Here is a 26,119-nt window from a genome sequence, read left to right as displayed (position 1 = left end):
GGAGAGCAGCCATGGGGGGCGGGGTGGGGGGAACCAGCGGCACCTCCCTGTGGGCTCAGGAAGGCAAGGGGAGGGCATGACCGTGTTGTGAAGCCTTGGTAGGGCTGAGCAGCTACATAAGAGTCTTCACCTAGGTTCCCCCCTCCCCGGGGCCCACCCCCAGCATCCAGCACTGGTGCCTAGTGGCTCTAGAGCTGGTGTGTCCCCTCTATCTGCAGGGCTGGGTTTTCCTGTTCTCGTCACCCCGCTGTGGTTGGACCTGAGCGTGCCCCTCAGCCAGACTGCTCCATCGATGCTTCTCTTCCCTCCATGCCACCCGGCTCAATGCCCTCCCAGGGGCTGTCAGGCCCCCAGTGTTGTAGGCGCACAAGTACAGCAGTGAGATGCGTGCCCAGTCTGGCAGTGGGTGGTGGTGGGGCACTTTTATTATTATTTTTTTCTTAGAACTGAAGAAAAATGTACAAATAACACTGACCCAGGCCTTGCAGGGCCTCTGGCATCAACCACCCATTGTCTGCACACCTGCCATGCCCCCCTGCCCCTCTCCCCGCCATTGCCACAGAGTCACATGTGTCCATGTGTTGTCTGCCCCTCTCCAGTCCTTGCTCGCTCAAGCCCTGTCACAGCCTGCAGCCTTCCTCATTCTCTGGGGCATAGTACCTGCATTTGTATGATTTCAGGGGCGTCCAAAGTCTCAAAGAAACTGAGGCTAGAGTGAAGATGTGAGGGAGCCTTGCCCTTTTTGGGCACTGGTTTGATGCCTTCGCTGCATGGGAGCAACTGAAAGTCATTGCCATCAGATTTCTGTTTGGGGGAGAAGGCAGGGTGAAATGAGTCGATGGCTTCATTCCAGCTCCTCTGGGGATGGATGGAGGGATAGGTAGCTGCTTGCAAGATACCCCTGAAAATACAAGTGCTCATGGAAGACCTAGTGTTGTGAGGGTAGGAGACGGAGAAGGTGACCAGCCTGCCCAGGCTTGGCTTGGCCTGTGTGTGCTGCCCTGTCTAGGAAGACCACATTGATGCTCTGCCATGGGTACCACTCACTGGGCAAGAAAGGGCCAGGAAGCAAATACTGTACAGCCCAGTCCAAGAACAGCTGGCCCAGCCCATGGCATTAGCGAGACCCCAGTTGCGCAGGAGAAGCTTTTCTGAGGAAGACAATGCGTAGTGTAAGGCATTCACACTACGCTGTAGGTGGTTGGTGGTTTGCATTGAATTCTAGCTCATCAGAGCCCTGCTGCCAGGCAGCACCTATTGAAGAGTAGGCAGCAGAGCTGGCAGGTGTTTCAGCTTGTGCACAGTCCTAAAGGGCTGAGCACTGCTGCCAAATCAGCAGTGGAGATGGGGAGAAAGCAAGCCAGGACCCAGGCCTTTCCTTTTCTTTTCTCCTCTCTAATGCTAATTCACTGTTTCTGACAGTTCTCTGAGGAGGGCGGGCTGGGGGGAGGTGAGGTGGATAAGAGGTAATTCATTGTTGACTGTGTGCATTACAGAGCTTCTGCTAGGGGCTGAGCCACAGAAACCACTGTTGAAGTGACTGCTGCTTTGAGCTAGAGGACTGACCTCTTAGCTCAAGCAGTAGTAGCTCCTGGTTTTAATGGTGATGCCCAGGTTCTCATGGGGTAAGGGCTCCTGAATCAACCCCACAACTCATATGTGTGGCTTGGAGCTGCTGTTGGCCAATCTTCCTGCCGTGTCCGTACAAAGAGCACATGTCAAGAGATGGCGGAGTAGATACCATTCTCTTCAGCATACCTTGTCCACACATGGGAACACACATTGACCCAGTACAAATAAAGCTCTGTTGAACAGGAGTGGGGTCAAGGAAAGGCGACTAAAATCAACAAGTGCAGGAAACAAATGATCAATGCAACAAAAAGTCCCAGACTCTTGAAGGGATGAGGGAAGCAGTTTCCAAGTGCCTAATTCCTCACTTGGCAGCGATTCTTGGGTGGGTGAGCCAGTGTCAGTGTAGCCCACTTCTGTCTCTCCACAAGGCAGGAGAGAGCTTAGAGTAGGTTTGCTCAGCTTCTCCCCTGCATCAGCAGCATAACACAGTAATTCCTGGCCTCAGGGGGCACGACCCCTCAAGGGCCAGGCTGCGTTCTACATGAGAGCCTCCATGTTGTCCTGGCAGGCATCTCCTTACGCAGGAGGTTTCTAAAAAGAGCCGGCCTGTTGATACCTCACGTACCTCCACACAGCGTGATGGAGAGATCCAGGGGGAAGAGGAAGGGGTAACGGGAATAGCAGAAGAGTGCCAAGAAGCAGGCTTGAGATGAAAAAGAGTGAGGCTCAGAGAGCCCTGCTGGATGGGCTGGGCTGAGTGGCGGCCACTTTCTGGCAGCATAGGACTGTTTATAGGTAGATGGTGGTCCCTGTCTGCCACTGTTCCCGGTGAGACTGGTTTCCCAACTGTTCAGTAAAGCCAGCCCTCCACAACAATATCAACTGAAGCAGCCAAAACCCCAGCTGCCACTTTGACATGGCACTGCTGGGGCTTGATGAGCAGTGCCATGCCCTTTTCTGGGGTTTCCTCTGGAAATGGGGAGCCACGTGGATGGCAGGAGAGGTGCATGAGAGCAAAGCTTCAGCTTCTGAGCGTCATGTCAGTGTCCTGCAGAGGCAGGGCCCCACAAGCAGCAGCATGTAGTGAAGAAGAAAGAACATGACACTGCAACTTCTCAGGAACAAGAAATGGCTGAGGGTGAGGAGCAAGCCTGATGAGTAATTGCATTCAGCATAGCATAGGTGGGTTGGGGCAGCACATGTCCTGGAGTGCACCCCTAGCTCCACAGCAAAGCCAGACTATGACCCACTGAGCTGGGACCTGGTGAGAGATAGCTTCAGGGCCTGGTGCTACAAGTAGCTGGAGACAGAAAGGGTCCACAGAAAGTGTGACAGAGGGGAGATACACAACTTTTGCATCCTTTACACTGTGACATCTTGATGTTCTGCTGGATTTGCAAAGCCAGTGATCATGAAATTATTATGCCTTATCAAGAGAGCCTCTCACAGGAACTTAAAACTCATCACTATCACCTCCCTAAGCCAGTGGTCACTGTTTACACAGGCGGTACTATGCCTTGCTTTGTTCCGTACTTCAAGAATAGCTTCTTCCCCAACCATTAAAACCACACCTAAGGTCCAAGGGTGCAGGATGCAAAAGGAGATACAGACTTAGTTAAGCTATTATTAGAAACATTCAAAAATGGGAGGGGAAAAAAGCCCCCAAACCCAGTACAGGATGTTTGCTAGAGGAATAAAGGGCTCAGCAGGAGATAAAGGGAGACGTCTAAAATTCGTCTCAAGCCCTTGACAGCTGCTTGTTTGTACAGTTTATTTATACTTTCGGTACTTGTGATTCTGTCGCCTGGTTTAAAAATGACATCAAGAGGAAGAGGGAGGGAACAGGGTAAGCAGGCAAACACCAAGGGACTTACTGGTTGTTGTTAGCTCCCATCTTCTAAGGGTTGTCCTTCCCCTAAGAGGTCTGTGCCTTCCTCTAGCAATGGTACAATGTGATTCCACGGGGAACCGCACTGGAGTCCCCTTGGCTTCCCCTCAGCACTGACCAGTCTGCTACACAAGTGACATGATGGACAGGTGAACTGGAAAAAAGAGCCGTGCATCAATCACAGGACAGCATGCATGCCTGTTTCACCATGCACGTTAACCAAGTACTCGGCGGGGGGGGGGGTGCACGGTGTGTCGGTTCTGGTGGGTTCTCCCACAACCCTTCTCTTGTCTCCTGCCGCACAACCTAGCAATGCCAGCTGTGACAGGCAAGCAGCTCTGGTACCTTGCCATCAGGTGTTCTCGACTGGCTAACTGCCAGCCCCAGAGGCTGCTGGGGTATTAAAAAAAAAAGAGAAGATGAAGGTCCTTTTTAGACGGTGACCTCAGTCTTGCTATTGGTGGAGAGGTGCCGCTGGGGAGGGACATAGTGGGATGGCGTCTGGCTGAAGACCTCAGGCAGCTTCTCAATGCTGAACTGGCGCTTGGTGGCATAGACCTGTCGGCGGATGTCAGGGTGGTGATGGTGGTGGCTAGGGTCCCAGCCTCCCTTGAAGGCAGGGCTGGCTGCCAGGGTGTGCGCGTTGGTTTTCACCACTTTTGCCTTCTGCCCAGGTGTGGCCAAGCCGACCAGGGGGTAGCCATCCTGCAGGGTAGATGTGTCTTTCTGATGCAGCCCCATGGGTGGGAAGGACAGCGTGCCTGGTGGCGGCATGTCCACGGCAGGAAACCGCTTGTAGAATTCCTCTGGGGCGCTTTCTGCAAAAGAGCCAGAAGATCCGATAAACCGGAGGACACCCAACCCTTCCTGGAACGACACGTTGTGATAGGCACGAAGGTAACCCCTCTGTCTGCCGGGATGACTTCTCCCCTTCCCCACCGCCTGACACGCTTGGTGCCAGCTCCCCATGGGGATGACTTTGGGAGGCTGGGTGCATCCCGGAGGCTGACTGCCTGGAAGAACAGGGTGTTGGAAACATGCAAAACTCCCAGCTTGTGATTGGCTCATACGAACATTCCGGAACCTTGTTAGGTTCCTGCCTGTTGATAGGTTCAGAGGAGGCTTTGGAATGTTGGGGAATTTGGGATGCTGATTGGGTGGTGACCACATGACCTCTCTCTAAGTCGTCCCCTGTTCCATGAAAGCAGCAGCCTTCCCTCCTTAAACTGCCCCTGCCCTTTGTCATCCCTGTGGGGCCCAGGGTGCAGCGCTCCCCCAGTAACGTCGCGATTTCGAAGCACAATTACGTCTGACTCGCGAGCTCACGCTAGAAGTCCCAAATCCCGGGATTCTTTCTCGCGGCCCCAACCGGGCTGGGGCCAGCTGCAAATTCCTGACAGCCCCGGGGGGGCCAGGCCGTGGGGGTGCAGGGAGCTCTGCCAGGTCAGCACCGAGCCAAGGCCACAAGGGGTGGGGGGGGCTGCTCAGGGCACATCTGCGATGAGTCAGAGGAAGGGGGCTTAAAACGGAGCATCTCATGATTCACATACCAAATCTCTTGATTTTTAAGAGTTTGTCTCTTGGTTTTTGACATGGTGGGGTTGGCAATACTGCTCCCCACAAACCTGTGCTAAGCTCTGACTGAGCCCAACTACACTTGCACTTCCTCCCACAAAAGTGTGCGTAAGAGCCATAGCTGGAGGCTGCATTGTTCTCCATCCTGTCACCAGTGCTGTCCCATTTCCTCCCCATCTCATCCCACTCCCACTGGCATTTGTGAAATCACAGTTGCTGCTGTCACTGGGGTGTGGGATGTCAGCAATATGGTGATGTCATGCAGTGAATTGGGTCAAAGAAAGGGGGAGGGAAAGCAGCACTTGAGGAAGCACAGTTGGATGAAGCAGTTCCACCCTGGCTCCGGACTTGCGGGTGTGGCAGCACCTACCTACAGCCTTGAGCGTGGCATACTTGGTGTAGTCTGGAGCCTGGAGGGGCATGGTGCTCGTCATTGGCAGGCGGTTGCTGTGGGAGTGTGGCAGGCCAATCTGGGGGATTATAGGGGTGCTGACCACAGCATTATTCAAATGCATCTTGTCTAGGAATGGAAAGAGAGACAGCAAAAGAGAGGGGCATAAGAGTCTTGTATTAGGTTTAAGGCTAGTCTGACATCCTGTGTAATACAGGCCATTACATTTCACCCAGTTGCTCCTAACTGAGCCAACATGCTTTAGTGGTCCAGAAACACATCTATGATATGAAGACTTTGAGAGAGGGAGAATCCACCATTTCCCTTGGTAGTATGGTTCAGTGAATACCATCATCCCTGTTAATGCCTTCTTTCTCATTTTGTTTTGTCTGGCTGCAGCTTCCCAACCTTGGCCCTCCTCATACTTTTCTCCACCAGATTCATAAGATCTTTAGTACCTGTTTTTCTTCTCCCTGCTGAGATCATGTTACCCCTCCCTCTTCTGTTTGACAGACTTAACAGATTAAGCTCTCTCTCTGTTTCTTTCTCTTTCTCCCTGTCTGAAAGGCATTTTCCCCAGTCCTCAAACCAGTTTTGTGGGTCTTTTTTGTACTTTGGATTTTGCAACATCCTTTAAAAATGTTGATACCAGTACCAGACACGATGTCCTAGCATGGTCACACAAAGGCTCAGTGCAGAGGGAAAAATCACCTCCCTGATCCTCCTTCCTTATTTATACATTGCATTAGCCTTTCTTTCACAGCATCACACTAGAAAGTCATATTGAAATGCTTGCCTGCTACAACCCTAAACCCTCTCCAGAGTCACTGCTTTCTAGGAGATATTTCTCCTTTCTCTGTAGGTATCGCCTGTGTTCCTTGTTACTTGATAAATAACTTTGCGTGAGGCTGTATAAAATGTTTTTGAATTTTAACAAGATTGGGCCTTCCCAACCATCAGTTTTGGGTAGTCCTTTCTACCAAGACAGCCCACATCTGTGCCTCTGCCTCCTGAGCCATCAGCAACCTGTTCTTATAGACAATATCATGTTTATATGCTCAACAAGACGGATGCCCCGGAGAATCAAAACCCGGCTCCAGAAGGTTTCGTGAATAGGGCTTTGGTTCTACCCTGGCTGCAAGTCACGAGCGACAGAAAGCCCTCTGTGACCAAGAGAGAACTGGCAGGCCTCATGAAAGGACTTCCAGTTCTCAGTCCAAGTAGGACACAGTCTCCCAGTACTGTAGCGACGACGTTTGGTGGCTGGGGGAAAGCCTGCAGCAGCAGCCTGCCCTTGCCCCATGCACAGATTTTGGGGGCACATGCCCCCCCCATGCTTGCCCAGGACTGCACTCAGCGGTGGGAGCCACCCTCCCCCCATCCCCATGCCACCCCAAATTAGCTCCCTGTGGCTCTGTCCCAGGCCCTGCTCCGGCTAGCCATCACCTGTTGGCACCGCTTTGCTTTGGTGCCTGGGGCAGTCACCCCGCTTGCCCCCACCCTTGCTACAGTATTGACCAGGCACCGGAGCAGCGGGGACAAGGGCTGCACAGCCCTCAGGCAATGTCTTTCATTCCTACAATAGCACCAGGGCTGAAGCAGGCCGGTGGGCAGCATGTGAGGGAAGCTGGCACTGTGGCTGCCTGGTGCACAGTTGTTCTCCAGGCCTCTCAGGCCAGCGCCATTCCCCAGCCCTGGCTCCAGAGCAGTGTGTTCACTCTCCTCCTTGAGCGTGGGACGAGTGTCACTGGCAGATTGACCAGACCCTCCTTCCCAGCCCCAGGCAGCTCAGTGTTGAAATAAAAGGGCCACTGGGTTAACAAGCAATTTCCCCGGGTCACACAGACTGGGAGCGCTATGCCACTGGTGCCACCTGGCCTCTCCATCCTCCTGCTGTCCAGATGGTTAACTGTAGAGATAAATCTGCTGCTCGGTGGCACAGGAGAGACACCTCCCACCTCTGCCTGGAGGCATATTGCCTACGGGCACCTCCTAGGAGTCACTCAGGCTCCATGTATACTGCAGTCTCTTCAGTGTTTGCGCAGACAGCCAGGGCTGGCTTTTAACTAGCTTGCTCAGGGAGTGGTAGTTGTCTAGCCATCACCTTACCGAGCACAGTGTGGGGAGCAAAACCCTCCTGAGGCTCTACCCTTGTCTCCTTGCTTTGTTTTGCAGACCACACTGAGTTCTGCTTGGCCAAAGCCACACAGCTATTGATCCCTGGGCCAGCTGGGTTCAAGCTGTGTCTGGTGCGTCCATCCTACCCAGCAGGGACTGTTGTGCAGAAGGACATGAACCTTGCCACCAATCTCACCGCAGCACTGGGGCTTGCTCCAGTTTCTGGGAGGCAGCCTGACACAAGCACTCCTGCTCTTAAATGACAAGAGGGAGGGAATGAGACCCTCCTGCCCCTTCTCCTCAAGTGATGGGTCCTACCCTTCTTGCTGCCTCATTGTGGTGTCTTCCCACCCTCCCTCCTCCATGCTGTGTTAGCCCCTCAGCTGGCATGGCTCTGGCAGCCTATCCGAGCCGGATAACTGCATTGAGTTCTGACCTGTGAGCCATGCATAGACGCAGGCTGCTGCCAGCGCAAGTGTCACTTCCTATCCTTCAGAGAAGCAAGCGGGGGCCTGTCTGCCTGCAGGCCAAGGCATCTCCCCTGAGGCTGTTGCATGGACAGCGGGGAGCATCCTGGGGAAGGAGCAGGGGCACACATGCCACCAATGCAGTCATCCAAAGCTGCCAGCCTGTAGCAGGGGCAGGCTCAAACAGAGGGAAGCAATGATGCTGCCCACCAGGCAGCTGCCTGCTCCAGCTCTTAGCAATGGTGGCTGTAGGACAGGCAGGGGCCTGACTGCCAGGGCTCTGCAGCCCCCTCAGTGGGCCCTCTTGGCTGCAGTGATGTCCATAGAGCAACAAAGAGAGTGGGCAGGGCAGGGAGATGCAGCTCTAGCTTCCAGGGTAGGAGGGGTCTATAAAGAGCAATTATAGGGGCCTAGGAAGAAAATCTGAGTCCTCCTGCAAAGGAAGAAACCTCCCATTTGAGACTAGGGCTTTGAAGAACAGGGAGCTACCTCACTCCCTAGGAGCCTCCTTGGCCCCCATGGTCCCGGCTGCAAGTGCCAGGAACTCTTTTCTGTAGTGCCTGGCATCAGGGATGAGCATTGCTCTCCTCAGGACCATTTTTGGGCTGGGGATGCCTTCTCCCCACTTCTCAACACAATACCCGACTCCCCCCCAAGCCCTTGAGCAGCACTTCATGCTCTACTTTCAATAAAATCACCCCAAAACACAGGAAACAAAGCCCTGGCGCTGAAACACGCTCTTCCCACACCTGTTCTGAGCTGACAGGCCTCTGAGCCACTGCCTGACCCTGACTGCTGTGCTCATGACATTGTGCCCTTCTCCCAAGCCCATTTGGAAAAGTAGAAAGAGATCGGAGGCCTTCTGCTGTCTCCAGGCTGGTCGGAGATGAGCGCTTACCTGTGCCGTTCCTGGGGGATCCCCGTGTGAGGCCCTCACCGAGTTGGAGCTGGACACTGCCTACGTGGCCGTCTGCCATGTGGTCGGAGGGGTTGTGGCCCGGCTGCTTCAGCAAGTCTGTGAGAGTCCTGGAGAAGACACAAGGGAAATTTGCCAGCCAGTGTCATAGGGACGGAGTCTCCCAGTCTCCCCACCCCCTGGTTTTGTGCTACCTCTGTTTCCCCCGTGCACCTTGATTTGACCCAAGGGAAAGCCTGGCTATTCCCACGCTGGGCTCAGTGCCCCTCTGCCCACGAGCCTCAGCTTGGCTCTGAAACACCTACTTCTCTTCTAGAAGTAGGGTACTGCATTGCTCTTCCCCGGCATCTCATCCCTATCCTGCTGAGCAGCCCTGGCTCTCTCCTGAACAGTGTTTCATGTTTCCTGAACCCAGCACCAGCCGCGGCAGAAGGGAGCCATCCTTTCTTTTTCAACTGAGTCTCCTTAGTGTGGCACACACTTGAGGCGCTTCCTCTGGAAAAACACAAACAGCTTGGAAAGGCCCAGTAATGACAGGAGGGAAGCTGCAGCCTCTGAGTATCAGGCAGACACTGCACACATGAATTACCTCGACACATGCGCACACACACGGGTTAGCTAGTGTAACCTGTGGGTTCATGAGAGCAGGGCACTCGTGCTGTCATTTCTCACACATGCACGTGTGCAGAACATGTTCTGAAAGGGGCTCGAAATCAAAGTTTAGAAAAACTGAACATGTGGAGGCCAGGCAAAAGGTAATGGCGTGAGGGACACAATAACTGAAACGCAGGAGTTTTGACGAGGGAGAGGAATTACGCAGGGTAATCCACGGGGATATAAATTCAGAAGTAAGGGGTGAAACTTAGGGGGAAACTGAAGCTGGAGGGCAGGGGCCGTTTCTTAAAAGCAATAGTTATCAGACTTCAGAAAAGGCTCCCAGGGGAAGCAATGGCAACCCCCTCACTTGAGTCATTTCAAACTGAAGTGGAGAAAGCTCTGGAGAACAGACTGCAGAGAACGGTGATGTGCCAGTAGGGCTGAGGATGAACTAATCATGACCTTTCCTGAGTATCCTACCCGTTTTTAATGATCACTTTATTAATAATGACATGAAACATTAAACAGCATTGCATAAGAACCGTCTCTAATTCCTTTAATATTCATGTTGGAAGACATCTCAGCAGCGTCATGGTGTCCAGGAGCTCCCAGAGCAAGGCACATACACAGAAACTGGTGCAGCTACAAACAGCGAGTCCCAGGATACAATATGGACAGCTCTATTTCCATTGAAATTAGCATAAAAAACCAGTTTATACTGCTAAAAATGGCCTTGTACTGGCTAGACAGTGAGTGGAGTAGAAAAGGGCTGTCCAGATAGATCTTCTCTGTCTCTAACCCCCACATGCCCCTCACCACTTCTTTTGGGCCAAACGCCATGCCTGGCTCTCTTATATGCACTGAGACCATCAGCTAAACCTCAGATATATTCAGGGTAACCTGGGACAGGGCACAGTGTGTGTTTTAAAAGCAAAAGCGTTGGCTAATGAACTTTTTGATGCCTGTGACTCGGGATAACCCTATAAGGGGCTTTCTTCCTCCCACCTGCTTCGGCAATAACTCAATATTGTATAAGTGGTTCTGAACACACTGCCCTATCCTATTCAGTTAACTGTGAATCTCCATCAATTGCCAGTACACTTTTTATAATTTAGCCACTAGGAGGTGGTATTAGCCCAACCACTACCTTGAGCAGGCCAGAGATTATAGCCGCATGAGGGCAGTAAGTGTGTGTTGGGGGGGGCATAATCACTAACACACCACTCTACCCTTTCCTCCTGAGCACAGATTCAATCCTTTTGCTCTCTATTTATCCATCTATTCCATTATGGACATTTCTGTTACAGCCTAGCCCAGCCCTCCTCTCTTGATGGACACCCACCAACCTGCTGTGAATGGATCCAATTGATGAATCCCAAGTGCTCCTACATCAGCTGCTCACTGCACTCTTCTAGTCTGGTACACCCCCTCCATGCTGGATCTCACCCATTCTGTCCCCCTGAGGTCTTGTCCATGGTTAGTGTCAGGCAGAGGCCCTCTGCTTTCCCTCTGTTCAGCCTGGTCATCTGACCTGCGGCTCCTCTTTGACAAAAATCATTCCCATTTTAAAGTCACTGACCTTTTTTGCCATGTTCCACCCTCCAGCCAGGCTTCTGTGTAGAGATTTCAGGCTCCACAGGGAACCTGAACTACCTCAACCAGTAGTCTAGACACAATCTCTTTGTGGGGTTTCTCAGTCTTAGGCTACTATCCCATGCCCTTAGCCAAGCAACTACACCCCTGCCAAGCATGGCACTAGCTGGAATTTAGCAGATCCGCCTTACCCAGGACAAGGTTAGATATGTTCAGCTCCTTACCCAAAATGAGTGTCCTAACCCCAAATGCAGGATAGAGTCTAAGAAGGGAAGTCCTAAAACCAAATGGAGTCCCCAGTTTGATACAGACATATTCCACAGTATTACAGGTAACACAAATGGGACATCAGTTCACCACTGTTCATTAAGTCCAAGCTGTCTGGGAACTCCTTAAATCCAAGAGCTGGGGAAACCCATTAGTGGAGTATAGAACCATGAGCTTTACTAGCCATATCTCCACTGCACAGGAAGTTTTACAACTGTGCCCAAGGAGCTTATGTCCTGTCCAAGCATATACACTACTCAACATAAAACCAGACACAGAGTCCTTGAAGCCAGTCCCCTTTTCAGTTGTCCCAGTCGGTCTGGAATATGGAAGGGCGGCCCTCAGGACATTCACATTTCATGCCAGCTTCTATCAGCCATCAATGAACTTTGACAACTAACCTTTAACAGAAGCCACAGAAGGCAATGCTAAAAAAGAGCATACCACTGGGCACTCATCCTGTACCATTCTCTGGGAGTTTATCAACCAAGATTTTTGCCTGTGTATTAATCTTGGAACGTGACAGGTCGATGATGGCTCTTCCAAGGGTATTTTTTCTGTTACTTCTCAGTCACCTTCTCTCGCTAGCTGGCTGTCCTTCTGCCATTTGGTTTTGGTCTCTAGTTGCATTTTGACTCACTTATCAATGCCAAAGGAGGGACGGTTTGCTGAGGAAGACTAACCTAACCACAAATCTACATGAGGTCTCCTTTGACTTGGCATCTTTCCATTGGCACAGCTGCTTACAACTTTCTTGGTCCTATCAGGCTTCTTTGTGGTTGGATCCACGTCTGTCATAACTGCTTTCATTTAGTCTTGCCTGACTTTTGTCTCTGGGTTCTCCTCTGCTTTAGAGCAGTCAGCAGTCTCTCTCGGTGGGGGTGGTTCACTTTCATTTTGCATCTGCAGACTGTTGGCAACAGCTACCTCCGTCCCATCCAGATGCTGAAATGTCTGGCCACGGGAAGCTTTAGCACAGCTCATGCACTGAGCCAGTCCCAAAGGGAAATTACTTGATCATAATGAAATGGTTTTAATTTCCTCCCTTTGTTAAAACATTGTCACCTTTTTAAAGAACTTAAGAATTGCCATTTCCTGGGTCAAACTGGCATATACCCACCTTGCCCAGTATCCTGTGCCACACAGGGAAAGAGAACGGATGCTGAAAGACAGAGTGAACTGGGAATGGCCAGGGTTTTTTTTTCCACTGGTCCTCTCTCAGTTTCAGCATCCAGGATTTAAGGGCTAGGAAGTTCTGATTCGGAGGCTGTGCCCCTCAGTCCCAGACTCAATAGTTAGTGATGTTCCTTTCCTCCAAGAATATGTCTATCCCCTTTTACAGCTAGAAGAGACCCATGGGTAACTTTCAATCAAGATCTCTCCACCTACAGGTGGGACAGGTTTCTCTTTTGTCCCAGGCAATGGGAAGACATAATTGTTCCCAAGGGCCATTCCACACTAGGTAGCTGTCATGCTCTGCACTCATCTTAGTAAATCAGCACTCAAACAGACCTGTTGCATCTGGAAGTTCAACATATTTGACCTACTTTTCCTTAGGTCTTTATGTGAGAGAGAAAAGGCACATGTAAAAAATTCAGCATTCTTTTTTTAAATAAAAACCAACATCCCCAAGACCCTACGAAGCAACGTAGGCAGCTGTTGGTAAGCAACAGTAAAACTGCAAAACCCAGCACCCATACAAGCAAAATTAAGCAGTTTGCAAAGCTCAGTGCTTACAAACAACCCACCAGGCACAAAACATTCTTGCAGCCTCACACTCCTGAACACCCCTGAAAAGCAAGCCGGGTGTGCAATTCAGAATTAGCTTAACCCTGTACCTTAGGATGGGCTGTCTGCTGCAAAGATTAAACCTACAAGTTCATCACATGAGCATCTCCTGAACTAAAGCATCCAGCTGTTAGCCCATGGGCACAGCAGCTCTTTGCCTTATGTGGCCAAGCCACCATCACAGTGGGAGAATGCCACATCCAGGCCATTTTACCCTTCCAAAAATCCTGAGCATTATAAGACAGCACAATGCAACTCAACAGCAAGCCTAGAATGCCATGCCAATGAGCATCCCTAGTAGTTGTGAGACTCCCACCCCTGACAGGCTGGCATAAGCATGTCAGCTTTGTAGGAAAACCAGCAACAACAAGCCAATCTCAGTAGGCCCTACATGGATAAGTCAGCGTGCATGGCCTCTTACCTGGCCAGAGCTCTATGAGAGCAAACCGGCATACATGGCCTGGTGGCCTAGTGCGCTTGAGTGAATGGAAAATGATCAGCCTGCATATGCATTGAAAGTAGTATATGTTTGGAAGAGTTGCTGAGCTGAAGAAGAAATTGGAGCCATGGCTCCAGTAATTCAGTTGACCCAAAGTCAAAACCAGCACCTGGCTTTTGGGGAGCTTTGGATCTCCCCAAAGAGTCACACTGGACTCTGCTGTTTGTGTCCATCTCTGAAAGGAAACATGGGCAATTCTTTTCTAAGCTATCAGCCAGAAGAGCAAGAGCAGAGGAATCTGGGTAAAGGAGACAGTATGGTCATCAAAGGACTGGAGCAGCAAATGAGTGACAGTCAGGGTGACATTGCCCAAAGCTGACAAGGATTCTTTGCCTCCATGCTCAGAGGGGAAGATGAAGGTCACAGGCTGCTGACTAAGAAGGCGGGGTGGTAGGCGAGTCAGTGGATCACTGGACAAGTAAGTAGCGTGGAGGCCCTCTGAGCAGGGACACACAGTACTTCAGGCCTGAGTGATGGATTGCCCTGGCCTGCAGGGTGCTGCAGAATTCAGGCAAGGCAGAGACTGGGGGACTGGGGGAAGGACTGGACTGAGGCATTGGGAAAGCCAGGTTTCTGCCAGACTTCTGGCGGTTCTTTTCTATTCTGGTGGTGCGTAGAGGACCATTGCACCAGATACCTCACAATCACTCTGTAAGAAATGGTCTCTGCTCTGCAGAGTTTATAATTCAAGGGCTGGGAAAGGAAACTGAGAAGAAGCAATTTGCCCAAGGCCACAGAGTAAATCAGTGGCAGAGCTGGAAATGAAACCGCTGTCTGTTAAGTCAGCACAGGGCCAGGTCCATTGGATCTCCCTGCCTGTCAAATCATATGGGCATCTCCTGGCCAATTAGGTAGGAACCACTGCTCTAGTTCAGGGTAGGCACCCTTAGGTGGATGGAGCAAGGGAGACAAGATGGCTGGCACTGAGCCATGACCCTGTCTATAAGTCTAAAGCAGGATCATTGAACCTGTTTGGCCCTCCTGGGCTGAATATGGACTGCAGGGCTCCTTGTGGGCTGCATTTGGACCATCCTTTGGCTGTTGAATCAGCCCAGGTTGCTGTGGGGGGTTAACACCATTATCAAGTTCTCAGCCCCTTCAGGAGCCCATGGCCTAGGCTGTAGTGACATTCCCGATCTAAAGCCTTCCTATGCCAGGAAATGTTACCCAGCATCAGCATAACAGGGTGACCAGGATTCCTGCAATGACTTTCATAGGAGCCCCTCTGTCCTGTTTTTTTCTTTGGCATTAGGAGTAATTCATTTTCTGGCAGGCTTTCAAATATTCCTCAGTTTGGAAGGAGCAATCTAAATCCCCACCCCCCGGACCTGGTTAGGGCTCCTTTCACCAATAAAGGAGGAAAAGCCCCTCCCCACCTGAGCTTTGCTCTTCCCCCTCCCCTCAGACTTGGCCAATTAACAGGATTTTACCTCTCTAGCGCCTTTGCCCACCCCACCCCACTTGGGTCTATCATCACCGCAAATGCCACTGGATAAATACACATCAGGAAATAGCATGCTGTCACTTCTGGCCTTTGGAAGGGAGAAACAGGAGCCACATTTAGAGCTCCCATCCTATACTTATGGAAGGAGAGATGGATGGAGAGAGACAGACAGATTGATGAAGCAGTGGGAGAAGAAAAGGAGGCGGAAAGGGCCCAATTCTGCTTTTGCACCAGTGTAAATCAGCAAGTCAGTGGGAGTCATAGCAGTCAGAGCCAGGGGAGACTCAGGCCCAGGCATGTGCAGGAGGAGCTCCAAGCACAGTGCTTCACAAACCATGCCCCAGTGCAGAGCACTCTTGGGCTAGGCTTTCTCCCACAGATGATTCCCAACAGCCAGTCCAGTCCAAACTGCACGTCTTCCTGACACCACAGTGCTGTGCAGTCAGAGGCAAACACAGGTTGAGGCCAGGAGGAGACAGGATGAAAATGGACTCCTTGTAATGTGATGGACGCAGCTGCCTGGTTTAGGGCTCTGAGACCATGGCAGGCTTGGATGCTGGTGTCCTTGCTCTTTCTTGGCAACTCTTGACACTGAGTAGCCTGCCAGGACCACAAGCACACACGGCCCTGCTCAGCATTACACAGAGGCAAAAACCCCACATCTACTTCCCCTGCCTCTCCCTTCCCCAGATCTGGTCTGTCTCCCCAGACCTAAGCCACTTTAGGGAGTGGGACTGGCCGTCTCCTTGTTGTCTTCAACCCCCAGGCTTTTCCCTCAGCTTTTTAGCTCACTCAGCAGTTGGTTCTTCCCTGCTGGGTCTCTGTTGCCTCTGCTACCACGGTGTCAGCCTCAGGGTGGGATCATGGTGGGATCTACCCTAAAGAACTGTCTGTCGCAGACCCACACACACAGAGTTGTGGGGCAGAGTTTAAGAGATGCAGTGGATCAGAAAAGCCCTAAGACATCTGGACAGGACTATGATTACCACTGCTTAAGAACTGATGGAAAACTTGCTTTTGCCTCAGGACCTGCACTGGCTGTTCTCGGGGTGCTCCATGAGCTGCTGCTCCAGCAGGTACCTAGCCCAGTTGTCCTTTGCAGTAAGCAGCTGGTCTGTGCCATAGAGGGTCCAAGATGCTGCTGGAGCTCACTATATAGACAGCTGTGCTATTCCATGAGTCCATGAGAATGTGGTGTAGAGCATGGGTGTCAAATTCACCTTGTGCCCTGGGCTGGATCTGGACTGCAGGGCTCCTCGCAGGCTGGATCCAGCCTGGACTATGCAGTGATGGCAGTGGCTCTGGCTGTGGCATGGAGCATGTGGTGCAGCTCTGGCTCCCACCTCACGTTCCATGCTGCAGCGGACACAGGGCACACGGTGGCACAGGGCACACGGTGGTAGTGGTGGTTGCAGGGCAGCCGTGGTGATGGGCAAAGTGGCTGAAGAGTGACAGGGCCGTATCAACCCTTGCTAGCCTGCCTGCTGCCAATTGCCATGTCCAGTGGTGCCCAAAGTCCCTGGTCTTCCCTAGTCTTCCCCCAGCCACTCTTCCCTGGTCACTTTCAATTTTTGGAGGCCCATTGGTAGCCCTGTGGTCCAGATAGAGCAGATCCACTGGCCAGATCCAGCCAGTCACTCCTATATTTGCCTCCCTCGGTGTAGAGCTTGGCCAATGCTCCCAGATCATAGAAAACTGGGCATGTGGCATGCTGACTGTGACCAGGAGAAGGGCATATGCTGCCTGCTTCCCCAAAGAAATGCAATTTAGAAAAGATCTCAAGAGTCAGGCTTCAAGACCCCTTCCACAGCTCTTGGCTAAGGACCTGGTTCCCCCCTCACAGCCTGACACCACCTCCTTCACCATATGCCCACCCACCTGGGTAAAACCAGAGCAAGGCTCTGTGCCTTCTGAAAGGGACTGGAGTTAAAGGGGAAGCCATGGAGAGCCACCACCTCTGGCCAGCAGTGGCTGTGGTGCGAGGTCACAGGAGACAGCCTCTTGCACCAAGCACAGAACTGCTAGGTTCATTGCTGGTTGCATGCAGCCTGTTGCGGCAGTGGTTGCTGTCCACATCTTTTTTACCAGGGATTGTCTCCAGCCATGGTTGCAGACAGTGCCATGGTGCCACTTAAGATCTCTTTGCACACAGACATACACAAACCAGACTTTGCTTTCCTTGTGCAGTCCAGACTCTGTTGTACCATTACCAATCTGAATCATCTGTCACTGCTAGGACACCTCATACACTCTCTCCTGGCCTGTACAATTTTCACATCAGCTATTACCTTCTCCCTCCAGTGTCTTTTGCTAGAGGCCCCTGTTCTGGGACTGGTTCCCAGACTAGACAGCTCTTGCTGTTGCGAATGAACTGCATGCTTCATCAGGCCACCTGAGTTTCTGCTCTGTGATGTGCATGCAGCTAGGCACCCTCCCCTCCGGTGCTGCACAGGAGTTTCCAGCCTATGTCAATGGGGTGAGCACCTACTGGTACTAGCACAACTGAAGAATTTCTCTCCCTTTTTTGGGGGACTAGCATGGTTTTAGAAAAAAACTGTAGGGAACTGGCTGGAATGTGTGTATGCTACTGGACCAAACTTTAGCCTGTTGACAGCCTGTCAGAGGCCCTTTGTCACTAGTAGAGATTCTCCTTTAGCTCTAGCTCTAGGAATGCTTTAGAAACCAGAGGATCCAGGTTCTGCCCTCACCTCCATTGCAAAAGTCCAAAGAGAATATGAAACTATAAAGAGTGCTAAGTGGCCAGAGATCAGCTGCAATGCTCTAGACACTGTTCAGCTGGATACGTGGCCCTACTTTTGATGCCCAGAAGCAGCACAAAGGAGAAAACAACTCTTTTCCCATTCCATTTGCTTCTGCCCCAAAACCTGGATCTTCTGGGGAAAAGATCTGTTTAGTGATGACCCACATATTTCAAAGAACAGTCTTGTGTGATCTCTGGGTGTGCTTTTGGGGAATGGGACCCCTACCAGGAGGTAGAATTAATTATCACTTTATTCTGTGAATGCTCTGATTTGCATTAGTGGAAAGAGAAATAAAAGCACACTCTCTGCTTTGGAATGGCAGAATTGAGGCTACGAGTCAAAATCAGGCTTCCCACCAGGACGGCTCACAACTTAAGCCAGAAATAGCAAGAAATGCTGGAGAACAAGCAGGACCCAAGATCATGTGCCTGGAGAAACATATGGTGGTTATTTACCTTCCATTCTCAGTACTGGCCTGTGAAGGCCTGATTCCCTCCAGCAGGCTAAGCATTTACATACCTGTTTATCACTGCTGGGTGTCACCGGCCAGAAATCTCTCTCTTTCCTACAAGACAACCCTGGTTGGCATTGTGCAGACATCAGGTACAGACCACAAGTGGAAAAATGGCCCCTGCCCTTTTATTATAAAACTAAAGAGACCATCGAAGGCCAGGCACGGGAAAAGCATGTAGTTCAAATCCCACCAGCTGATGCGGCAGTGTCCAGCTCTTGGGGTCTCACTGAAGAAGCTCCTAGGGCTCAGATGGCATCTAAGTTTAAGGGTGCAGTTAAGGTATTTCGGTCAGGGAGCCATACAGTTACTGAACACAATATCCACCAGAAGGTGCTTGCTCTACCTCTTGGGGTTTCTAAAACAACCCTTCCCTTCGCACACACATATGCATGCACACACGCTCCTTCCCCTATCCCAACCCCACAAAAAAAGCTCCTTTTCCATCTTAGAAACGGTAACAGGCTTTCTCCCTACGCGTGAGCAGAGCTGTGAAGGATGTGTTATGACAAGAGTAATTGTAGCACCCCTGGAGAAGGCCCATTTTCCATCCTCCCCATTGTCCCAGCCAGGGAAATGAGAGTGTACGGGTGTGTGCACTAACTAGCAACCCACTCAGCCACCCATCTGCCCTCGTGTGCACACCCCAACAGCTCAACAGTCTTCTCCCAAGGAGAAAAATAGCATCAGCAACTGAATGAAAGAGGAGTCGCAGTGGAGGGAGCTTGGCAGAGTTCGTATCGATTCTGTAGACCTGCCAGTGTTTCAGCAGACGACAGAGAAGGTGGAAGGGATGGGCACAGATACACAGAGACAGATATTTCCTTCCAGGGATGTGGATGGGTTGAGCTGAATCTGCACCCACCAAAATTTCAGGCTGCATGAACCAGTCAATCCATTGTAGCCACACCCAAGCCCCAGCAAGCTCCTGGCTTCTTCCTACTACTGAGGCCTTAGCCGTCCCTTAGAGACAGCTCTCATTTCAACAGGCAGCCGACCCGTGGCATTAAGGAAGGTGTCCCAGTCCTCTCAGCCTGCAGGGCTCAGTCCCCAAGAAACATCTTTGCCTGTTCCCGTCACCTCTTTAGCTTCTTGCGTCCTCCACTCCCTTTGTCTCTTCCCTCTCCCAGCTCTGCACTGCAGCTGCCTTTGAAAGGGTTTTGAAATCACTTTTCCACCCACCCCATCCTGCTCAACACCCATCACCTCCAGCTGCTCTGCTGAGTCAGCCCTTGCGGGGGGGGGGAGGGATTGGGAGGAGCCTGCCTGGCAGGGACTGGCAGGAGGCAGGGCTTCCACCCGTGCTGACTCACGGGCCACCAGTGATAGGGGCAGGGCTGGCCTTTGGGAAAATGGCGCCCTGGGTGAACTTATATTTTGGCAACCCCCCCACCCCACTGCCAAGCCAGTGGCACTGCTGAAGGCAGAGGCAGGCAGGCAGGGGTGTGGGGGTGGGGTAGTCTGGTGGGGAAGCAGAGTGGCATGGTGCACCAGGCAGGCTGGTGGGTGGGCACTGCTGCTCCTGTGCGGGGAGCAGGGCAGGTAGACTGGAGCAGGCATCACCCCACCTGCACGTGCCCAACCCAGCTCCTCCTGAGGCTGGAGGTGGGGGGCAGGTTGGGCTGCGCACCACTCCTCCTGCCTGGGGTGGGGATGGGACAGGCACAGGAGAAAGCACTGCTGTGAGTGTGTGCGCCTGTGTGTGTGGGGGGGGGGTGCGTGCGCCACGGCACCCTGGTGGTCACCCACGTTGCCCATCTCTACGGCTGGCTCTGGACAGGAGAGTAGGGGCTACTGTACTTTCGGACAGAAAACACCAGGCATTGAACTGCCACAAAAAATTACAAGCCAGAGAGCACAGGGTGCCAAGCCCTCTATCTCTTCCCTGCCCCCAAATGCAAAGGCTGAAGATGCCATCAGAGCCACCCATCTGGTGGTCCTACCTGTCCTGGTAGATCATTTCCTGGGGTGCTGGCTTTTTACCAAAGCCCTAATAAAACACCAACAACTAGATTTATTGCTGGATCTGGTTCCCTTGCCAGCAGTGCATGCTAGAACACATACCGTGCAGACTGGAAACTCATGGAAGCTCTGGGTCAACTCTGAGATGTCTCTCCTTCTTGGAGCCATCCCCTTTTCCCCATACCTCTCCACAGCCAGTTGCCTATACTTTGCCCTCATCTTTGTCTCCCACTTTGTTTCATATCACAAAGCTGCCCCAACAATTTGGCATAACTAGGGTTTTCTGCTGACAACAGCTCTTGCACTTAAATAGTAGGGGTGCAGCTGGTTTGGGCGGAGATGGCTTGGCACAACAGGGGCAGGTCCCAAGGCTTGAATAGTGGAAGGTGTTGCTCGTCAGGGAAGAGGGGCCCTGGCAGGGAGGACTGTGAGAGGGCCCAAGCGCAGATTAGGAGGGGCTGCTGCAGGTCAGTAATGTGATGCATTGGCAGGGCTGTATGTGTGAGCCTTGCCCTCTGCCTGGCTCCAGCTGCTTGTATTAGCTGCTCATGTTGAGAAGCACTGAACTCACTGACACGTTTTATTTAATGCAACAGTAAAAAACAAGCAAAAAATATCTACCCGAGGAGAAAATATCTACCTGAGGAGAGAAGCTGCAAAATGTGAAACAAAAAAATTTGTGTCAACTGCATTGTGCCTATTCCTGTTCTCTCTTCCCCTCTCACAGCTCTGCCAGTGCCACTGAGTCCTGACCGGCAGTGTGCCTTGCCACTCTGGTCACGTCCTACATCCTCTGCCAATACCCCTCCCTTCCAGCATAGAGCACCCATTGTTTTTCTGTTCCCTTTGCCAATGTGCCTCATCTCTGCCTTCTAACATCCATCCCCTGCTGCTCCAATCTGGCGAGACAAGGCCCCGTTGGGTGTGTGGCATCTCTGAGGAACCATTGTGATCATGTAGGGATTTGCCCAGTAAACACAATATGCCAGTGAGCAAAGACGGCACTGAGATACATCAATGGTAAAAACATTGTCTACTTCAACTTTCTTTTTCACACCAATGTGCTTTGCAAGGAATGCTTGGGGAAATCACTTGTCCAGAGAGGAAATGTAGCTGAGTCTACTCTTCACACCACAGAGCTCTGTGCTACCACGACATGACTAGTTCTGGGTCCCAGCTAACAGATTTAAAGTTAGTCTCTACACAACATTTCACCCGTCAGCGTAGATGTGTTCTGGAATACCACAGCCATATGAACTCAGCAGAAATACAACTGCCTCCAAACTACAGGGTGGAAAATCAGGATAGTTCCTTCCACCAAATCCAAGTATGTGGCCTGGGGGGAAAATATGGCTGAGGTGGCATTTGTAGCTGCTATATTATTGCAAAAAGGGTGGCAAGGTCCCTCCTGCCTGACTCTGTAGGCCTGATTCTCAGGGTGGTGTGAACTGAAGTTGGTGGAGCGGTGCTGTGCTGCTTTAGGCCAGAGGAGAATCTAGCCTCCACACATGGCCAAAGCAGAATTGGGATGTCCTGCTCCAGAGACGACACAAACATCACACGTGCTGCCTAGGGACGATTCACCATGCAGCTCCAGAGAGCACTCTCTGAAAGGCTCATCACACTAGCTTCTTGTTATTGCCCATGAGAGCAGCTCAGGACCCTTGGCATTGACCCTCCTGTCCCATCCCAACATACTTGGTGCACAGAAGCCAAGATCATTTTGGGTAGCTCTGCCCTGGAGCTGCTCTCCTTGACTTTAGCTCTCTTGCTGCTCTCTCCCTCCCTGCCACAGTGGACCAGGTGGTCAGAGAAACAAAGCTGAGCAGGTTCCCTTAGGTCACCATATGAGCTGGATGCTGGCAACCCAGTGAGCACATCACAAATGACACACTGTTGCCTTAACGGCATCTGAGTGGCCAAAGCAAACTGTGCCTCCCTGCCCATCCCCTCCTCTCACCGGCTCCACTGGTGTCATGAGCCAGGCTAGATCACATGGCCCCTATTCTGTCAGAGATGACAGTAATGGAGTGGTAGGGCACTGGCATTTCAAAGGGCTAGTACCTTGGGCGGCTTTGTCTTCCTGGGCTATTATGAGCATGTGAGTGCGTGGGCATGCACACACGCGCACGCACACACACACGCGCGCGCGCGCACACACACACACACACACACACACACTGCATTTCACCGTGGACAAGTCCCCGTGCTCATTCTGCACACAAACCAACAACTACTGCAAATGCTACGGTACAAAGCACGTTGTGCGCCTCGAGAGCTGTGGCTGGTACGTAATGCTGTGGCTGGAGGTGACAGAGCCCTGCCATAAACTGGGGGATTGAACCTTCCCTCCGTGCTTCTTGGGGGAACATTATCTCAGGGTGTGGGGGGGTGCTGAGTGCAAAGACTTCAAAACAAGCCGCCTTGCAAAATGTCAGTGACTCCGTGTGTGTGTGTGTGTGTGTGTGTGTGTGTGTGTGTATGGGAGGGGGCATGCGCCAGCAAGGGGGAGAGAGAGTGAGGGACAGAAATGGGACAAGAAGTATGTTTATTTAAAGTCAGAAACAGAAATAATAAGACAGAAAGTGCAGCAAAGAGAGAGAGAGACGTGCAGCCATACCGCAGCTGAGAGAAGGAGGGAGGGAAGGGTGTGGGGCATGATGTTGGGGGAGATTCAGTAACCCTTCCTCTCCCTGCTGCCCCTTCACTTAGCTGGGAAGTGAAACCTCTTGCACTTGCTGAACAAAACAGAGGAGATGCAGAGAAAAACAGAAGAGTAGTTTGGTCCCATCAATGCCGACTGGCTCTATCTCTTCCATCTGTAATCCTAATCCCCCTCTCCCCAGCTCCCAGGTAATAGCAGACCCATCCAGTCTGAGGTTGTAGGGAAAGGGGTGTCTAAACTTTCTCCCCAGGGCAAGATCAACTTCATTCCCAACAGGGTTTGTAGCCCCACTTCTCTGAGACTTGTGGGTCAGTGTGTGTGACGAGCATGTGGTCAGACACACACACACACACACACACACACACACACACACACACACACACACACACACACACACACACACACACACACACACACTCTTTCTCTCTCTCTTTGAGCTGTAACAAAGCTCCCTCCCAAAGCAGGTGAAAGCTGAGATACCTTCTGGTAGGAACTGTCCTACATGGAGCTGGACTCCCTTTGAAAGACCCCCAAAATGCAGGGCTGAAATGTGAGCTTTGCATTCAGAATCACAGAAATTAGGGCTGGAGAAGGTCTCTGCAGCAGATCATGTTGTGTCTGTCCCCACCACCCAGTGAGGGACTGTGGCCCTCAATGCACCCTCCAGTGATCTGCCCGGACCAGGGCTTTCCTCACTCCTCCCAGCAGACTGTTCCTTAGTTTAATAGCTCTCAGGTTCCTGATCACCAGCCCAATTTCCCCTTCGTTCAGCTTCTCCCCGTGTCTCAGATTTCTACCCACTCTGAGTCCTCGGTGTTCTGGATGCTAGACTCCCATCTTGATTTTCTCACGGCTCAGGGCCAAAGTCAAGAGGGCTCAGTGGGGGTGGGAGGCCCCTGCAGGGATTTGGCATTTGACTCGGGCTTGCCATCTGGTAGAGAAGGAGACAATGCAACCAAAAGGAGGCTATGGAGGCTATCACCTTCCCACCGCAGAGGGCGAGAGATGGTGTGGGGATGCAGAGGGTAAGAGAGGGAAGGAATAAGGCCCCTTTTACCTGGACATAGTCATCTCCGTCTGAGGGCTCTGCGATTTCTCCAGGCCCAGCTTGGTGAAGATGCCTATCAGTACCATGATGGCCACGACACCACAGATAATATACACAATCATGTTGGTCTTGTCCCGAGTGGGGTCCTCATGGGTCTCATCCACCCGGGATGGCGGCTGGCCTGTATTGACCCAGTCAGGTGTGTCGTAATTGGAGCATCCGCTCTGGTCCAGCCGTCCATGATTGAACTGACAGCAGAAGCGGTACCCACAGGTCCCACAGCAAAACCGATAGATCCCTGAATTACAATTAAATGGAGGGTCCCACTGCCCCATGACATCATAGTAACCAAGGCATCGGTCACCTCCTGGCATGACCTCGGTTGGGGCCACAGCAGTGTCTTCCAAGGTAGGACCCAAGCTGGTGTTGGCTTTGCCCCCCTTTTGTCCTTCCAACTCAGGATCCTTGGTGTTAGGAGCCCTGGTCCAAACTTGCCCGGGGTCCAAGAGAACCAGACAACAGAATCCAAAGATGTACCCACGCTCCATCCGTGCAGCGCTCCCACTCGCCATCCAAGTCACCTCGCCCCTTGGGTGGGTCACTAGCAAGCTCCACGCCCGCTGCCTCCAGGGAGGAAAATGCCGTCTCCTCCAGGTGCACAGCAAGGAAATCGTTCATAAATTCCCAGTCAGACACGAGGATGCAAACTGCATCGCGCCGTCTGCCCCTCTGGAGGGAACAGACAAGTCACCCCCCCTCACCACACAGGTTTCCTCGGGGCAAACCTCACGGGTGGAACAAGCCACTGTTTGAGGAAAGGTCTCGGGGACCTGGGGGGGTGGGGGTCGGGGGGGAGAAAGGAGGGAGGAGAGAAAAAAGCTATTCAGGACAAAAATAAAATAACATAAAATAAAAAGTATCACAGGAAAGTCAGCCCCACATCAGAACAACCCTCCCAAAATTCAGAGCCAGAGCCCGGACGCAAGGAAGCACAGACACCTCCTCTTCTCCTCGTCCTTAGGAGAGAATTTTGTATCTTTGTAACGCCAGGAGCAAGGCTTGGCTGGAAACCCCGCAGACCATTCCCATCTCGGCTGCTTTAGGCTGGGAGAGGATCCTGAAGGCAGGCAGGCAGCCAGTGCATCTCTCTCTCTCTCCCCCTTCCTCAGAGACACCGAGCTTCTGAAAAAAAAAAACCCTTCACACTAGAGAGGGAGGGGAGGAGGGAGCAACAGAGAGAGAGAGAGACACAGTGAGAGGGAGGGAGGGAGACAGAAAGAGAATGAAAAAGGAGAGAAATAGTCTTTATTCCTTACTAAAGCTAGGAGGGCTCCTGCTCTTCAACTGTCTGACAGTTTCCAAAGGAAATCAGAGAAGAAGCGTAGCCAAGTCCTCTAGCACATTTGCTGTCCTCTGTGCAGAGCCCTGGATGTCAGCCAGAGGTTGTCACTGGGCCAGAAAGGATGCAAGAGGACACTCACAGCTCCTTACTAGCTGTCCCCAGAGGCACCGGTGCACAAGTGGCACGAGTGAGAGAGACACCCATGCATGTGCACCCCGCTGCTGTCAAAGTGATGGAAGAAAGGGGTTGGAAGTGCCTGGATCTCCCTGCAGCTAATCCTGACATTGAATCATAGCCTCATAGAAAACTATGTTTGGCAGGGACCTCAGGAGGTCATCTAGTCCGACCCCCTGCTCAAAGCAGGACCATCTCCAACTAGATCATCCAAGCCAAAGCTTTGTCTAGCCAGGTCTTAAAAACTTCCAAGGATGGAGATCCCACCGCCTCTCTGGGTAACTCGTTCCAGTGCTTTACTACCCTCCTTGTGAGAAAGTTTTCCCTTATATCTAATCTAAATTTCTCTTGTTGCAACTTATGACCATTGCTCCTCATTCTTTCGTCTGCCACCACTGAGAACAGTCCAGCTCCCTTTCCAGACTAAATAAGCCCAGTTCCCACATCTTCCCCTGCCCTGCACAGGCTCTACTCTTCTCTGCTCTGGCAACTGCGGAGGGAGGTGGGCATGTGCCCCACCTTCCAGTTTGGAAACGGTGA

General features: G+C 51.9%; 1 protein-coding gene across 1 annotated transcript; it reads right to left on the bottom strand.

Annotated features, from left to right (window-relative positions):
* On the bottom strand, window positions 1-25,240 carry SHISA8 (shisa family member 8). Its single transcript, XM_090042913.1, has 4 exons — window positions 24,073-25,240; window positions 8,910-9,037; window positions 5,406-5,555; window positions 1-4,278 (listed from the first exon to the last, which is right to left on the bottom strand). Exons 1-4 carry the CDS (start codon window positions 24,633-24,635, stop codon window positions 3,893-3,895), a joined length of 1,227 nt encoding a protein of 408 aa, XP_089899039.1. The 5' UTR covers window positions 24,636-25,240; the 3' UTR covers window positions 1-3,892.
* Window positions 25,241-26,119: the final 879 nt, after the last annotated feature.

The sequence above is a fragment of the Crocodylus siamensis genome, chromosome 4 (genome assembly GCF_052110815.1).
Source record: "Crocodylus siamensis isolate JL-2025a chromosome 4, ASM5211081v1, whole genome shotgun sequence".
Classification (NCBI taxonomy): domain Eukaryota; kingdom Metazoa; phylum Chordata; order Crocodylia; family Crocodylidae; genus Crocodylus; species Crocodylus siamensis.
Note: the sequence above shows the minus strand (reverse complement) of the source record. Positions and strands in the feature narration are given on the sequence as shown.

Bases quoted from the DNA above. Each gene is read 5' to 3' on its own strand.
- SHISA8 (XM_090042913.1), bottom strand. From the start codon at position 24,635: ATGGCGAGTGGGAGCGCTGCACGGATGGAGCGTGGGTACATCTTTGGA. The intron at 9,038-24,072 runs GTAAAAGGGGCC...TGTCTTCTCCAG, and splicing joins ACGGAGATGACTATGTCCAG to GACTCTCACAGACTTGCTGA. The intron at 4,279-5,405 runs GTAGGTGCTGCC...GCTCTTTTGCAG, and splicing joins TGCCACGCTCAAGGCTGTAG to AAAGCGCCCCAGAGGAATTC.